General features: G+C 43.5%; 1 protein-coding gene across 2 annotated transcripts in view; it reads right to left on the bottom strand.

Annotated features, from left to right (window-relative positions):
* Window positions 1-3,274: 3,274 nt before the first annotated feature.
* LOC102221482 (protein turtle homolog A-like) overlaps window positions 3,275-15,520 on the bottom strand; it is a 30,674-nt gene continuing 18,428 nt past the window's right edge. The window contains exons 4-22 of one of the 2 annotated variants that reach the window (XM_014470737.2): window positions 14,478-14,624; window positions 13,159-13,310; window positions 12,959-13,076; window positions 12,560-12,701; window positions 12,078-12,223; window positions 11,824-11,966; window positions 11,592-11,732; window positions 11,010-11,126; window positions 10,773-10,923; window positions 10,555-10,666; window positions 10,291-10,466; window positions 9,961-10,199; window positions 9,795-9,879; window positions 9,513-9,683; window positions 8,994-9,030; window positions 5,602-8,886; window positions 5,284-5,453; window positions 4,929-5,110; window positions 3,275-4,570 (exon numbers count right to left, since the gene is read on the bottom strand). In XM_014470737.2, coding sequence (XP_014326223.1) covers window positions 4,941-5,110; window positions 5,284-5,453; window positions 5,602-8,886; window positions 8,994-9,030; window positions 9,513-9,683; window positions 9,795-9,879; window positions 9,961-10,199; window positions 10,291-10,466; window positions 10,555-10,666; window positions 10,773-10,923; window positions 11,010-11,126; window positions 11,592-11,732; window positions 11,824-11,966; window positions 12,078-12,223; window positions 12,560-12,701; window positions 12,959-13,076; window positions 13,159-13,310; window positions 14,478-14,624 — 5,702 coding nt within the window. In that variant the 3' untranslated portion in view covers window positions 3,275-4,570; window positions 4,929-4,940. The remainder of the gene's footprint in view (window positions 4,571-4,928; window positions 5,111-5,283; window positions 5,454-5,601; window positions 8,887-8,993; window positions 9,031-9,512; window positions 9,684-9,794; window positions 9,880-9,960; window positions 10,200-10,290; window positions 10,467-10,554; window positions 10,667-10,772; window positions 10,924-11,009; window positions 11,127-11,591; window positions 11,733-11,823; window positions 11,967-12,077; window positions 12,224-12,559; window positions 12,702-12,958; window positions 13,077-13,158; window positions 13,311-14,477; window positions 14,625-15,520) is intronic. The other variant, XM_023344179.1, reaches the window with a different exon arrangement.

Raw genomic sequence — 15,520 nt, 5'->3', positions numbered from 1 at the left:
CAAAAATCGCAACAGAAACGGCTCAACAGCGCCACCTGGGAACTTTCAAAATACCATCCGCATTGACCTTACTTAATCGTAGAGACATTAAATTTGGTACACTTGTAGAGCTCCCCAAGACACACAGAAAATTCATAGTGTAAGTCAAACAGGAAGTCGACTATTTTGGATTGAAGTTCCGATTTTGACCCCATTTTGGCCATTTGCAGCCTTCGCATTTGATTGAACTCCTCCTAGAGATTTCGATTGATCGGCTTCAAACTTGGTCGGATCGTTCATAAGGCATGGCCGATTGAAAGTCATCGAAACGGTGAGCTGCTGAAGGGGTGCTGCCAAGTTTGCCTACTGGACATGAAACAAAACTGTTGTATCTCCTACACAAAAACTCACAGAGGCACCAAACTTTCAGTGACTGATCATCATTGGGTGTCCTACAATACTCAGTGATGGCAGCCATGATTCTCATCATTATCATAATCATTTCCAGTTTGTCAGCCCCCGGTGCGCGCCTGTTCTGCATAAGTTGCGCTTGTGTGTCGTCACATGGAAAATACTGCACAGGCGAGCTTAATTTTTTTATTTTTAAATCAACCTTGGTCATTTGCATGGAGTCTAGACATGGCATCACGTCATCATCCTTTTGTTTTTCATAAACAATATGTGTTGACCCTGAGTCGGGCGGTGCGACATCACTACATGTAAGACCCCCAGGAAACACGCCGCTGAATAACGGCCCTTTTGTTTTAGGATGAGTGAGAGAGGACAGGAAGCAGGAATCACAAAACTCAAATCCAAGCTCGCGTTTGGGAAAAAAAAAAAGTTTAATGAGGAGTTTCAGGAAGTTAAGGATCCACGAGAACGAGAGAAGGAGGGAGAACATGGGAAGGAAAAACTTAAATGTGCACGGAGAAATTGGTAAAGAGCCGAAGAGATTTTCTGTTTTAAAGTAACACAGGTGCATTTTGATTAATTAATTGACTTAAATAATTTATCTGTGAACAGATTAATCACCCATACATTCATCTTTTTCTTATTTTTATGTTAATGTGGATTATTATGACTTATGGCTGATAAACAGGAAAAAAGAAAATAACCTAAGAGCAAGAAATCTGTTGTTTTTTTAACTCCAAAATGGTATGGTCAGCAATTATAGGGAAGACTGCTGACTTAGTCAGATAGACACATAGTTACTGAGAGGAGCAGTTAGCTGTTTAATTAAGAAACTGGCTGTGGACAGAATTCATGTATTAAAATACATTAATGGAAAGTTATGTGGAAAGAAAAAGTGTGGTACAAAAATCTGGAGCCTTGAGAGGACTGTAAAGCAAATCCCATTCAAGAGTTTTTTTTTAGGAGGGACCGGTGGAACGGCTGGCCGAAAATAGCGTTCATAAATCGGATCAACCTTGAGCTAGGCGCCGCTCACTCCGCGGAGCACGAATATCCAATATCCAACTTGAAAACAACTTCGCTGCGGTCGTTTTAACGGCACAAACGGAGCACTAATGAAGCAGCCCACTTTGGTTTGTTTTGGAGCAAGGTGGGGGAACGGTGAACTCTGGATGACCTACGAAATAATGTTTAATATCTCAGAAACTAAAGCTGCACAAACGAAATTTTTAACGGCACAAACGGAGCACTAACCACTCAAGACTATTTGCTGGATTTTTTTCACGTGGGTGGGGTGTCAGCTTCACGCCAGTACCAAGCAGGAGACTCCAGGCAGTTTCTAAATTTAAACAATTTAAATTAACCAACTGTAGGAGAAACATTGATGTTAAAGTTATGACCACTGCAAGCCAAACAAGCCGCCTTCTAACTGAGGCGTGACCATGTGCAGGCATAAAGAAAACAGGTGAGTCTCCTTTTATGCACCACGCTCATTAGGAGTTAATTGGGTGCCAGGTGTCCTCAACCCTGGGGACTCCACTGCGCCCCCTAGGTTATTCCATCAGCTATTTCTCCTCACTGCATCCGTCGATCACCAGATTTTTGGTGCCTCGTCAGAGATAGTTACGGTGGCCGACAGGTGCAAATGCGCAGCAAAAGAGAAAACATGCAAACAAAAAAGAAGACACCCCCGAATGAAATGCAGCAAATAAAAAGAGAGACGCAAACACCCCCGAATGAAATGCAGCAAACAAAAAGAGAGACGCAAACACCCCCGAATGAAATGCAGCAAACAAAAAGTGTTGAAAACGGAAGTGCTCCAGACCACTAGGGGGAGTCAAAGAAAATAGTATTAATTTCTATGGGACCAGATGCAAGATTCAGAGAAAGAAATTTGAAAGAAAGTAAAGGTATCTCTCTGAATCTTGCATCTGGAAAGTGTGATTATTGTGAGAAGTCTGAAACAATAGAGCATGTTATTTTAGAGTGTTGTAAGTATGAAGAAGAGAGAAGATGCATGCTGAGAGAGTGTGTAGGTATTAAAGAAAGGTTTAATTTAATAGAATTTTTGAGGAGAGATTTCGGGAGTAGACATATTCAAATAATTATTCGGTATCTTAAAAAAACAAAGCTATTTCATAGGATATGAGTAGAGCAAGTTGGGTGTGAATGTGTAAAGAATATCAAAGAGGGGTATATAAAGTTATAAGCAAGTTGGATAATATAAGCAGGTGTGTATGTGTGGGGGTATGTTTAATCAGGAGTTAATGGAGGGAAAAGGTAGAAAGTGAAAGTTTATAGACCATCTCAAACCACACTCCATACTGGTAAGTGGCGGTAATGCTACTGTAAGTTTGTTGCCAACCGCCAATAAATACCAAGAAGAAGAAGAAGAAGAATCTTGCATCTGGTCCCATAGAAATGAATACTATTTTCTTTGACTCCCCCTAGTGGTCTGGAGCACTTCCGTTTTCAACACTTTTTGTTTGCTGCATTTCATTCGGGGGTGTCTTCTTTTTTGTTTGCATGTTTTCTCTTTTGCTGCGCATTTGCACCTGTCGGCCACCGTAGGATAGCGCTGCCGAACGCATCACCTGGTGGACAGGTGCGGGAACTGCGCGAGAGCGTCAGCAATGGCTGGCGGGCGGCGTCGCCAGAGCTTCCGCGGTCGCCAGGAGGCCGGAGCGGCGCTGAGCTCCGAGGGCAGTTCGAGGCTGCTTGCAGCTTTAATTCAAATTAAGACCACGAAATGTCTTTTATTCTCTGCCAGAGAGTAACAGCAGCAAAGTGACCGGAGTGGAAGCACGGACATCATATTTTTCATCAGTGGTTTAAAAATACAAAAAAACACATTCACATCCCTTAAGTCTGCTACATTCAGAATATAACAATTTATTCATTTACAAACATATAAAAATGACAAAAACAAGTAACAAGATATAAAATTTTCCTCTTTGTACAAGACCTCCAAAGCCATCCCCAGGAATGCATACTCACGCCAAATGTGGGTTTTCATCTGGGAAACTGAAGTAAAAACAATAAAAAGGCTGACTCTGCCCCAAAGCATAGCTACAACAACATATTTTAAATTGTTTTGTCAGGTAACGTACAAAAACAGCTTGATTTTCTTTAGCAAAGAAAACAAAACAAACAGCAGGGAAATGGGCACACAATTCATAACAGACTTGCAATTCAGATACAGAATCAGAAGTCAATGAAATATTCACAGTGTTTTCTTCACATCAGGAATGTGAATTGTAAACATTGTTGCATATCGTTACTCATCTCAATAAATACACAGACATATTCACAATGAGGAACAAAACGTGTTTGGTGCTTTTTAATTGTTCTTTTTGTATCTCGGCTTTGTACTGACCAAAAAATAAGGCAAATATAATCTTCCCTGGTGAAGTCGCACTTTTTCAGGTGAAGCCAAGTGAGATTTTCTCAACTGATGGGAGTGATGGGGATGAATGCATAACAACACAGCAGGACTTATTCACAATAAACTATGCATATGAACATTTATACACTTTAAACAAAATACTGAGGTTAATAGGTCGCAGAGTGGGGATGATTCCAGGCCATCAGTGGGTAAATCGCAGACATATACTCAGCTTCTAGGTACATAGATGTAGGGAATTTTGGGTCAAATTTATTAGTTACCTAACAGTTAGTACCGGGTCATTAATCAATATAGACATGGAGAGCACAACTAGCACCATTTATTCGCAGGCACCGATACAGATGAAGATATCTCACAGAGAGATGTTGTCTACTTACCTACAGATCTGTCAGAAGCATCTTTTATTGTCACTGCAAGGGAGACTTAGATTCTAAAAACCTTCAATGCATCTATCATTTTGTCGCCAACTGCTGCTTTCACAAAGCAAGTCCTTCTCACCTTGAGCTGGGAACCTTATCTCATAGCATTTCATCTCTTCACTTTATCCGATTGTCACATTCCCACTATAAAAAGCACACTGAAACCAAATCGAACAGAAGAATGAGCCTGAACAAAGCTGAGGATGTCTTACAAAACAGAACAGTACAGTCTCTTGAAGCTGCTGCAACACAAGATTAAAATTGTTAAAGTAGAATGAAATGTTCCCGTTGTATAGGACCATGGTGCTGTTGTCTTTTCAGTAGAACTGCTATTTGGTTTTTGCCTTTGATGCGTCTGAAGAAGAGAGAGAAAGAGAGCAGAACAACATTAGACAATATATGCTTAAAATGTTTTTTTTTTCTTTATTTTGACCTTTATTCTTTATTTACACATTGTAACCAACAACTTCAATGTAGCATTTTATCTACGTTGAAGTGTTGGTCTAGATCTAACATTGTGTTGGTCTATCAAAATAAAATTAAAACTCCTACAGGTCTTCGTAATGTGACAAAACATGAAAATATTCATGGGGAATGAATACTTTTACACTATAACTACCACATGCAGGCAGCAAAAGGAATTAAGCAGGTGAGCCGTGACAGGAGGAAAAACGAGGGAAAAACAGGTTTGAGGATCAGGCAGAGCAACGGACCGAGTACAGCTGCTAGATCAGCGCTGAGCTGGAGTCAGAGTCCGAATCATGGCTGGGGTGGAAGCAGGGTTCCCGGGTACAGGCGGATCCCTGAGCCCGCCTGTACTCTTGGTACTCCAGGCGGAGGGCGTTGAAGCGTGCCTCACTGAGCGAGCGAGGAGGGATGACAGGGGGAGGTGGGCCTGGGGGGGTCATCAGGGACAGGAGAGGCATGGATGGAAATGTCATGGGATGAACTAACAAAAACTCATAGCACTGTGACAATAAGGTGAACACATGCAGCACTGTCACATTAAGCTCACTAATAATCACACATGCAGCAATAAAAAAACTCAAACATAAATGAAAAGATCACCTGTCTGTCGCTGATCCCGGAGGCCACCAGTATGGTCCGATCCCGTCTCCCTCCTGCCTCTCTGAAAACCAGCTCGACACTGGCCAGACCTGGTGGCCTCCAGGACCTCGGAGTCCAAACAGGCATCAGCGGAGTCCCACTCATAACTTTCATCTACTGACGTGTTCCTTCTAATGAGATACACAAAAAGTGGTCAGAAAAGACACAGAGAAACACAAACGCTTCACGATAAGTGTCATTTTGGCAACAGTAAATGAATCCATCTGAAGAGAGGATGGTCCACATCGTCAGTCATTCCAGATGGTGGCGGTCTTTCACCTTTTCACTCTCCTCTCGGCCAGCTCCACCTCAGCTTTGTGGCGTTCATGCTCCTCTGTGGTTTCTGGGGAGCTGAGCAGGGTGGGAGTGACAGACAGGGACTGTCTAAAGAGACCGGCGCTGCCTCTACCGCTGCTCTGACTGGCATAACTGGCCCTGCCACCGTCCCTGAACTCAGCATCTCCGCTCCTCCCCATCATCCTGTCTGGATGTCTGTAGCCATCTCCTTCCCTGGGTGGGAAGGCGGAGTAATAAGGCGAAGGCCAGCTGATGCCCCGGGGGAGGTAGGACCTTGGAGGGCCTCTTCTGGAGTCAGAGTGTCTCAAGCCTTCCCCTCTCGGATCCGGCCAGTGCTGGTAGTATGGTAGAGAGTTAGAGGTCGGCATAGGGATAAACTGATGCTGGACAGACCTCAGGGTGTCTTGAAAAGAGGGGGACCATCTGGAGGACTCAGGGAAAATGGCAGCTTGGCGTCGTGGATCTGAGGGCTCAAGCATTGGGGACATTGAGGTTTGTCTGGGTGGGTACAAAGGAGTGAGGTAGGAAGGACTAGCTAAAGACCTTTGTGTGTGGTGGGGCCTCTCTAAGCTCCCCATGCTGGGACGCCGGAATGGGATGTATTCTTTCCAGCAGGGCCCCGGTCTAGGGAGGGAAGGCGGCGTGCGGCCCAGACTGTAGGACTTCACCCTCACATCCGGGTTTGGGAACTCGTCCCAGTAACATTTCTCAGAAATATATGGTCTTGGGCTTTCAAAGTGCTCCCACCTCTGTGAGCCTAAGCTAATGGATTTCTTAAGGTAAGGGCGAGGCTGAGCCACACCAGAGAGAGTCCTACAGGGACCAAGGCTTAAGGATTTCTTCAGAAATGGCACAGGGGCTTGAGTTATTCGAGACACTATTTTATTAGTCCTGCTTCCCTGAGAAGCTTGTCTTTGGGGCTGCTCTGACAAAAACTCATCACTGTCTGCACAACTCTGAGAATGCTTTGACACAATGTCTGCCATGCCTTTAGCTGCATTGAACAACGTATGAGCCGACCTGGACCCAAGTCTGGATTCAGGTCTGACGGTGTAAATATTTCCTGCTCGAATTCTTGTTTTCTCATTATAGAGCTCCTTGCTTGTTTTTTCTGGGCCCGATGAGGACGGCCTTGGGTCATCAGGAAATCTCACTCTGGCTGTCACTTGAGGAGAACGTCTATTTCCTTGTGTTTTATAAGCATCGTAGCTAGAGTCTGCAGAACCCAGAGGATCACCTTGTTTCTGACTTGACAGAGCTTGTGGGTTTTCCTGAACATGAACCTCCCAGTTTCTAGGAACTACATCAGGTTTCGCCACAACAGATTCTTCCTTGGGTGTTTGTTTTGTGGTAGCATCGGTCACCTGACCCTCTTCCACAGGCTCATCCACGCTCATTTCAATGAAACCTGGAAGACTCAGGTATTCAAGGATTGCACTTGTCTGGTGTGGGGACATCTTAGGGGATGGTGCTGCAGGCTTGGCCTTGAAGCAGTCGGACATTCTGGGGACTAAAAACTGAGACTGGTCACTCTCGACCTCTTCAACAAGAGTTAAGGTTGGTATGGGACTAGGACTGTCAGGGAAGAGACACTTGTCGCTTCTCCTGGAGCGTGTTCGGACACTTTCCTTCTCTAAATCGGAGTAAAACCCTGAAACGTGCTGGTCATCGTGGTCCTGAGTCTCTCTGTCTTTGGACTTAGCTCCTACTTTATGATGATCATACAGCAAGGTTGAAGAACTACAAGGACTGGGGTCCCTTGTAGTTTTGTGACCTATATCTGCAGTTCTTTCAGTCTGGTTATGCTGTACAGAATCTGAAGTTTCAGGTCTCACTGTGTTGGGCAAATCCCGTAGTTGAGAATCTAATGGACTCGTTGATTTAGAAACAACACCTAACTCCTGTGTCTCCTCTACTATGTTCTGCTCAGTGCCAGACTTGGTACACGCCTCTTTGTTTTTCTGAAGATTTGATGATGTAGCTTTATCTAGTGTGACATCACGGGAGAGCATGGGTAGTGACGTATTCTGGGTGACCGGCGAGCTTGATGAATCTAAAGGAAGAGACACCTCCGTGGCTTCTCTAGATGAGATAAGCGACGTAGTCTTACAAGGAGTCTGAACAGGGATGAGGCTAGTGACAGATGTGACAGGGCTAACGTCCCATTGTATGTGAGACGTGGGGAGCCTGTCCAGCGGACTGCTAGTGTTGCCAAAGTAGCAAGCTCTCCTATAGTCAGAAACCCGACTTGTCACACCAGTGGGCCTGTACTTCGGTCTGATTGTAACTTCTTGAGGTTTCCAGACAGGTTCTTCCACTGATTCGGTCTCATCCCTTTGAGGACGTTCTGTTGTACTACATGGAGAGGGTGCATCCCTCACTCGACTGCAATGTCTTTGATCCATTGCGAAATTCTTCAGCTCCCTCTCAATCTCTTCCCTTTCCTTTGCCAATTGGACACACTTGTTAACGCTGTCCATCTCCAGCTCACTCTCTAGCTGGGAGACCAGGGTGCTGTTGTCAGTCAGGTGGCTTTCCATTGGTCGGTAGCCTCCATGGTGGAGTCTGTCTCTATCCAGCAGCATTGTTCTCCTTCCCAAACTGGAGAACAGGTCTTCAGTGTTGCCCCGCATGCGACACCTACGTAGGGAATCGCTGGGCTTTCTTTCACTGCTATCAGAGTAAAAACTGGCTCTTTCCAAAAGAGTTTCTGAACCTTGTTCGTCATCGGAGTAAAAGCAGCCATGTCGGGAGAAGTTTCTTGCCATGGCTCGTACTCTGCCAGGCGATGCAGGAGGTCTGCTTAACTCTGGGACATCCACCGTAAGCGGAGAGTCCTTCCTCTCGTCCTTCTCTGAGCTTAAAATGCTTGATTTTGGAGAGTCCCTGATTGACGTCCTGTTGCTCCCTGACCCGTGAACGCTTCCATTAACTTGCAGAACATCCTTCTTTATATTTTTAGTGGAAGGACTTGAAACTTCTGGCAGTGGCTGAACAATGAAGCGTCCGTCTGGACCTCGGGAAATGGACTCCAGAGCAGTTGGCGAAGGCGCCTGAGAACCTAGATGACTCTCGAAAAGGGTATAATGAGGCGGAGGAGAGGAGTTGGACAAAAGCTGTTTCCGCTGATCGTGGTATTCCCCACGGCTGCCTTTGTCAAACGAAGAGCGATCAGATTGTGATAACGAGGAGTTGGGAAAGAAGGGCAGAGGTGGACATAGTTTAAACTTGAGGACACTGTCCGGGCTGCGTGAAGGTGATCGTGTGCTGAAGAAAACAAAGAAGAATAGCTTCAAACATTAGGGATGGAGACTATAACATGTTAGAAAGGCAAAATTGAAGGAAATGTGCATCAACCTTATCCAGACACTTACTCTTGAGATGGGCTCTTCTGAAAGGCAGCTGGCAGATCTAAATGAAAAAAGCAGGAGAAAAATATTTTAGTTACGTATTTCATAATACAAAGAACAAAACTTTAGGGACAGAATTTTAGAGCCATGAAACCTAAAAATAGCATAAAATGGACACGTTAGGGCCTTTTGATTAGGTTTTCGAGCAAATAGAGCACAATTTTCAGAAGAAATAGTGTTCTGAGTCACAACCTCGACACAAATAAGCACATCAAAAAGCCAGTATAACCAATTGGAAGATCAGCTTACCCTATTTATCAGCTGATTTGATAAATTACCAAATAAATCTAATCTTCACTTTGTGAACTCACATCTGACCACCAGATTTTGCTACAGTTATGTCTGCCTTGTAGTAAACATTGTGTGATGCAATGATGCCTGAGTTTGTTGCTCAAAGCAAGTTTGCATCACTCTTCAGCATCTTTTGGCTGCATCTTAGCTGTGTTGTGAAAGACCTTTCTCTTTAACACATTTATGTCTTACCTTGTCTCCTCTTTCTGTGTCTCTGCCGTCTCCTGTTGCTCATGTAGCATGCTGTCACCAACGAGAGGATGATTGCAAGAAGCAGAAAGCACGCTCCCCCTATCACACCAGCCATCAGTGGTTCAGGAATGACTTCTAAGAAACTAGGACGAAGTGGGTAAATTTCCATTCCTGTAATTAAACCAAAGTCAATAATTTAACTTCTGTGTTTAATAAATAAATGTAGTAAATATCCAGTAATATTTATGTCACTTTCAGTAATAATTAAGAACAAAAACATACCAGTTGTGGAAACACTCACGGACTCGCTCGGTTCACTCAGGACTTTGTTGCTGCGTGACATCAGCCTCAAATCATACATGGAGTCCTGAGTAAGAGACAGATTGTGTATTGGACTATTTAACAAATATTCTCCCAGTTTGTTTTATTACTAGTAAATAACAATTACCCTTAGCAGTCCTTGCACAAGTACTTCGCTCCGATTGGCATAGATGTTGCTGCCAATGATGATCCACTGGCCCTGATCTCTGCGGGCCTGGAGGACAAAACCAGTCAGTGGGGAGAGAGGAGCCTCGGGAGGCTGCCACTGCAGGAGAACGCCTCGCCCCGTCCGGTTAGCTGACAGCAACGTGGGAGGTTCAAGGGCTGGGACACCCGTGGAGGTTTTAGGTAGCTCTGTTGGCACAGCTAAGAGGACAATAAGTGTTCATAGGTGATCTCTTTCTAAAAGCAAGATGATGCTAGGAGGCTGGAAGGAAGGCAAAACCAAGGAACAAACCTTTTGTCCGTATTGATACAATTTCACTAAAAGGTCCTGAGCCGAGTTTATTCTGAGGTAGGACGCTGAACTGATAGCCAGTGCCTGCGAGTAACCCAGTCACAAGCAGGTAGTTTTTGGATGTTGGCACAGGCAAAGATGCCCATTCATGCTTCCCCCTGGATGTTTGCTTGACCCTTTAAAGGGTAAAATCAAAGTATGTAAATAGTTTCAGTAGCTGATAGCAGAAAATGTTTTATCCTGGGTGTGTTTTATAATACTGACCACACAGTAAATTTCTGGGTAAATCCACCATCAAAACCTGGGACCCAGGACACGTTGGCCTGGTTCATCTCCGTGGTAACGGTCACCGAGGACACAGCATGAGGACTAGTGCCTGAGCAACAAACAGTTTTAAATCTATACCGTTAATGCACACGTCATATATCATTATATCTATCTGCAGATTACATGTCCATTACAGATAATGCCGATGCACTCACCAAGTGCAAAGACTACAGTGCCTGCACTGACAGTCGCCACACGATTGGTGGCCAAACACTCCCAGCCGCCATGGTGGTCTTTGCTCAGGGGCTGCAGCAAGAGGGATCCATTAGATAGCACCGTGTACGGTGAGCGAGGACTAGGGCCAATCTGTCGAGAAGAGCATCGGGAAGTTCATGTAAGGGATTCATCAGACTTGGCCGAGGCACCAGAAAAAACAGAATTTGTTTTTGTACCTTGCTCCAGGTTACATTTGGAGCAGGATCTCCACTGGCTTCACAGGGGATGATCAACTCTCGGCCGACCTCCTGGAGATACTCTGGCAGGGGGGGAACTCGAAATGATGGTGGGTCCTGAAAAAGTGACACTCTCTTGACTTTTGCACATCTAAATACATTTTAATGTTTTTATATTTAAGACCCTGAGAGGTACTTGTTATAAGAGGTCTAAGAATCACTATATTATTGATCAATTTTGGTCCAAGCAAAGGCCAAATCTAAACCCAATAAAGAATCTGTGGCTTGGCAAGACTTGAAAATGTCTACTCACAGACGCATAACCCAAATGACTTAAAGCTGCAACTGAATGGAAAATTGGTCACACAAAGCATTGCTTCAGGGCCTGATTTTAAATAGTAAAATATTCAGTGTGAAAACTTTCTTTTCACTTTACAATTCTGCACAGCTTTGTATTGTTCTCAAATAAAATCCCAACAAAACACACATAGACTTGTAGTTGTAAAGTCACAAAATGAGGAGAAGCTCTAGGGGCTTTAGTACTTTTTAAAGGTACTGCAAGTCTGAAAATGGGAACTTTACCTGCAAAATAACTTTGGTGGGTTCAGACTGGCCCATTGTGCCGTAGCTGTTGTAAGGGGTGCAGGTGTACATGCCTACAGCATTGTCATTGGCTGTTGCTATAAACACTGAGCCCTCTGAGTTCACCATCCAACCTGGGAACTAAACAAGTGAAAAAAAACAAAAATATTAACTCTAAAGTGACTTTGAGAACCCAATTAGCACAGATTATAAAACAAGTGCTAACATTTACATTGTCAAGATTCAGCTCATTTCCGTCTTTGGTCCAGTTGACATACAGCACGGGCGGGTCAGCCTGCACAGGGCAGAAGATCACCCCCTCCATTCCTGCTGGCAAATAAGTTTCACGCAGCATTCTTCCAACACGTGCCGGGTCTGAAATAAAAAAAACCTCAAAAAATTAAAAACCGCTTTCTGATTAGAAATTGCTGTAAAACACATTCATCTTTCGATGAGCCACAAAGAATGAGACGGTAAGACACTAACGTTTCACTTTCAGATGGGCAGAAGCCGAGGGTGGAGTCAGTATTCCATTAGTGGGGATACAAGTGTAGTTTCCAGCATCTTCTGGGATGAGATTAGGAATCAGAAGAGTTCCATCCACCAGAATCTTCACTCTGGACCTGAGGGACCTAAAGACACAAAACATGGTGCAATTTATGATAAAACGGTATATTAAAGAAACACCCTGAAATGTACACGGAAAACAGTGGCTTCTACTAAACGGATGTGCAAGAAAGATTTAGAAGATGGTACGTTAATCTAAACTGCAATCTTCTTTGTCTCAGCTTGTTCGTGATCACATGATATAATTATCTCACGAACAATCCAATTAAAACTTATCGCATTACCAGCGTGCTTTGGAAATATTTACATCTGCAACTTTTCGAGTAGATAAGACTACCACGTGCGAGATTTCCCACCGTGCCGGGCGTCTTGATAGATTTTTTTTACAGATATGGACTCACTCGATGTGATAAACGTTCTGTCCTTGTTTCAGCCACTCGTAGGTCAGGTTTGAAGGGTAAGCATCTGCCTGGCACTGCAGAACAGCATCCTGGGACATATTGAGAGTCGTGTCCTCAGGGGAGATGATGATGATCGGTGGACCTTTAAAAAAAACGCAATGAACAGATCCGTAATTACTGCTGGTCAGTTTTAAACCACCTACAGTTCACAGAATGAACTGTAGGTGGCGGTATACACAAACATATAACTACATGCAATACACCCTTTCCAAATGTTTTTCTCAAGGAGATGAACAGATAAGACAAAAAGCTGAATGTTCTCATACAAATGCAACAGCGCTTCCTTCATATTAGATATGCAGCGACTCTGCGCTTGATGATGGATCGTTCAACAATTACCTTGAACCTGCAGCTCCGTATAATGGGTCAGATTGCCCTCTGTGTTCGACACGTGGCATTTATAGACTCCAGAAACATTTCTTGTGACAGTCGCAAGAGACAGAGTACCGTTGAGCACCTAAGAAATGAACGATAATGAAACACAAATTGCATGAGTATTTATTTAAAACTCTGCAGGGTTGTCTGTTGATGCGACTCACTTTAATTTTTTCGTGTTTCTCAATCGGACTCTCATCTTTGTGCCAGACAACCGTTGGTCGAGGGTTGCCGTGGGCTCCGCAGCTAAGAGTCAACGAGTCTCCGAGCAGAACCTCCACAAAAGTTGGCGGCGTCTTGATGAACACAGGAGGAGCTAGAGCAAAGACACAAACACAGAGGGGGCGAATTTCACTCCCATGATCAAATTAGGTATCAATACATATACAACGCCTTCATTATTTCACATTTTTCATGTTATAACCACGATTCAATAGGAATTTTGTGTTATAATCCAACATAAAGTAAATCTGAAAGTTAATTGGAAGAAAATGACACATGGTTTTCAAAATGTTATGCTTGTAGTTTTTGGGTGTGTTTGTCCCTAAAGACTTTCCACATCCAAGGATTGAAGTTAAAAAATATCTTGATGTGTAAGAGCATGTGTAAACATGAATTTTCATTTCTTGTCCCAGACTGAAATTTGACTTTGGTCTTGACTTTGACTAGGCCATTCTAACACATTAACATGTTTAAATCTAACAGCTTTGGCTGTTTGTTTAGGGTCGTTTTCCTGCTGAAAATGATCCTCTAACCCTGCCTCAAGTCTTTTGTACATTTTAACACATTTTCTTCCAGGATTTCTCTGTATTTAAGTCGATCCATTTTGGATAGACCAGATGGTGGATTCAATATACTAACAGGTTGAAATCTACATGTAAACACAAACGTACGTCACACTTCTATTATATTTGTAAACATCTTGAAAACCATACATTAATTTCCCTTCCATTAGCACTATGCACCATCATATTGAATTCCATCAATATTCAATTAATTCTCAGATATGAACATAATATGATATTCAATATCATGTGCAATATCTAAGAACTTCTGCTGTGAACCCAAAAATGTGTCCTGCAGCAAACAGATGGCTTTCATCAACTGTAGCACCATCATATCAAACCTCTACCTCACACTCTGAGTGACATAACTCCGCTTTAGCTGCGCTTGCGTGTGTGAGTGAGACTTAGAGTTAAGAAGCATGTGAGTCAAAGGCTTTGAGCATTTAACCTTAATCTTCAGCGACAAACCTCACAAGCATTGGTCAGTTCTTCATGGCAGGTAAAAACAAGGTGCGATCCCCTTGCATCCAGTGTGCATGCGTTAATGCACTGCAATTAATGTTCAGCAATTTCCCTTTTGCCAGGGCCTTCAGAATATAGCCAGACCCCATGCTGCAGACGTTCTAAATAAAGTCTAAACCAGCGACGAGTGACGAAGGAAGCAGCTCCCATGTTCCCAACACCCTGCAGTGCTGCACCTGTGATGGAGAGGAAGGTCCATGTGCCATTTTGAAAGTTGTCGGTTTTGCTGTCCAGGAGAAGGATACGACACTCGAACCAGCCCTCGTCCTCCAGGGTCAGCCGTTCTACCAGCAGAGAGGCGCCATGGGTCAGAGACACACGCCCTGTGGGAGGAAGGGTGAGGGTCGAAAGGCAAAGAGGAAAAAAAAGATTAACAGACGCACAAAGGCAGACAGGCAACGTCAGCATATGCAGGAAGAGGGCTTTTCATGCAAAGGACACAGCCATCCATTGTCACAAAGGCCAGTGTCAAAGTCATAGACCTTCTGCAAGCAGGCAGATCCACATGCAGAGAGGGGCTCTGATGAATTTTCAAGTTTATACAAAATAAGAAATGACATAGTTAAGATTGACATCTTGAAGAACAGATGAGCAAATTAAATCATTTTTAGTCGCTAAAATGGTCAAAACCAAGATCAATCGTTCCTCGATGTCATTCAAGCCCCAGGAACCTACAAGTGCACAGTTGGAGTTTGATGCTGTATTTTCCAGGGAGAGGCATGGAAATATTTTTCTGTTGATGAAAAGCAGTCAAAGTTTTGGCGGGAAAAGAAAAAAAAAACAAAACATACACAGTCACCTTGCAAAAGTACTCATTTAGTTAGTTAACAACCCCAATGAAACCAGCATTTTATTGGGATTTTATGTGACAGACCAACACAGTAATAATTAACTATGAAGTGGAAGGAAATGATTTTTAAAAAGGCTTTTTACAAATAAAAAGGAAATGATTTTTAAAAAGGCTTTTTACAAATATCAATCTTTAAAGAATGGTATATTTGTATTTGCATTCAGTCCCCAGTTAATTTTTGTTAAAAGAAAGAAAAAAAAGAAGCTGCCCCACAATTCCTTTCTATCAGCTCTGCACATCTAGACACTGAAATCTTCCCCAATGAGACTCAGTGAGTGGAACTATTGTAACACATTCATTAAGCTTTGATCTATTGCAGCTCTGGCTGTTTGAGGCTGTTGCTGCTAGCAGGTGAACCTCTTCCTCCTG

Source organism: Xiphophorus maculatus, chromosome 12, assembly GCF_002775205.1.
Source record: "Xiphophorus maculatus strain JP 163 A chromosome 12, X_maculatus-5.0-male, whole genome shotgun sequence".
Lineage (NCBI taxonomy): Eukaryota > Metazoa > Chordata > Actinopteri > Cyprinodontiformes > Poeciliidae > Xiphophorus > Xiphophorus maculatus.
Note: the sequence above shows the minus strand (reverse complement) of the source record. Positions and strands in the feature narration are given on the sequence as shown.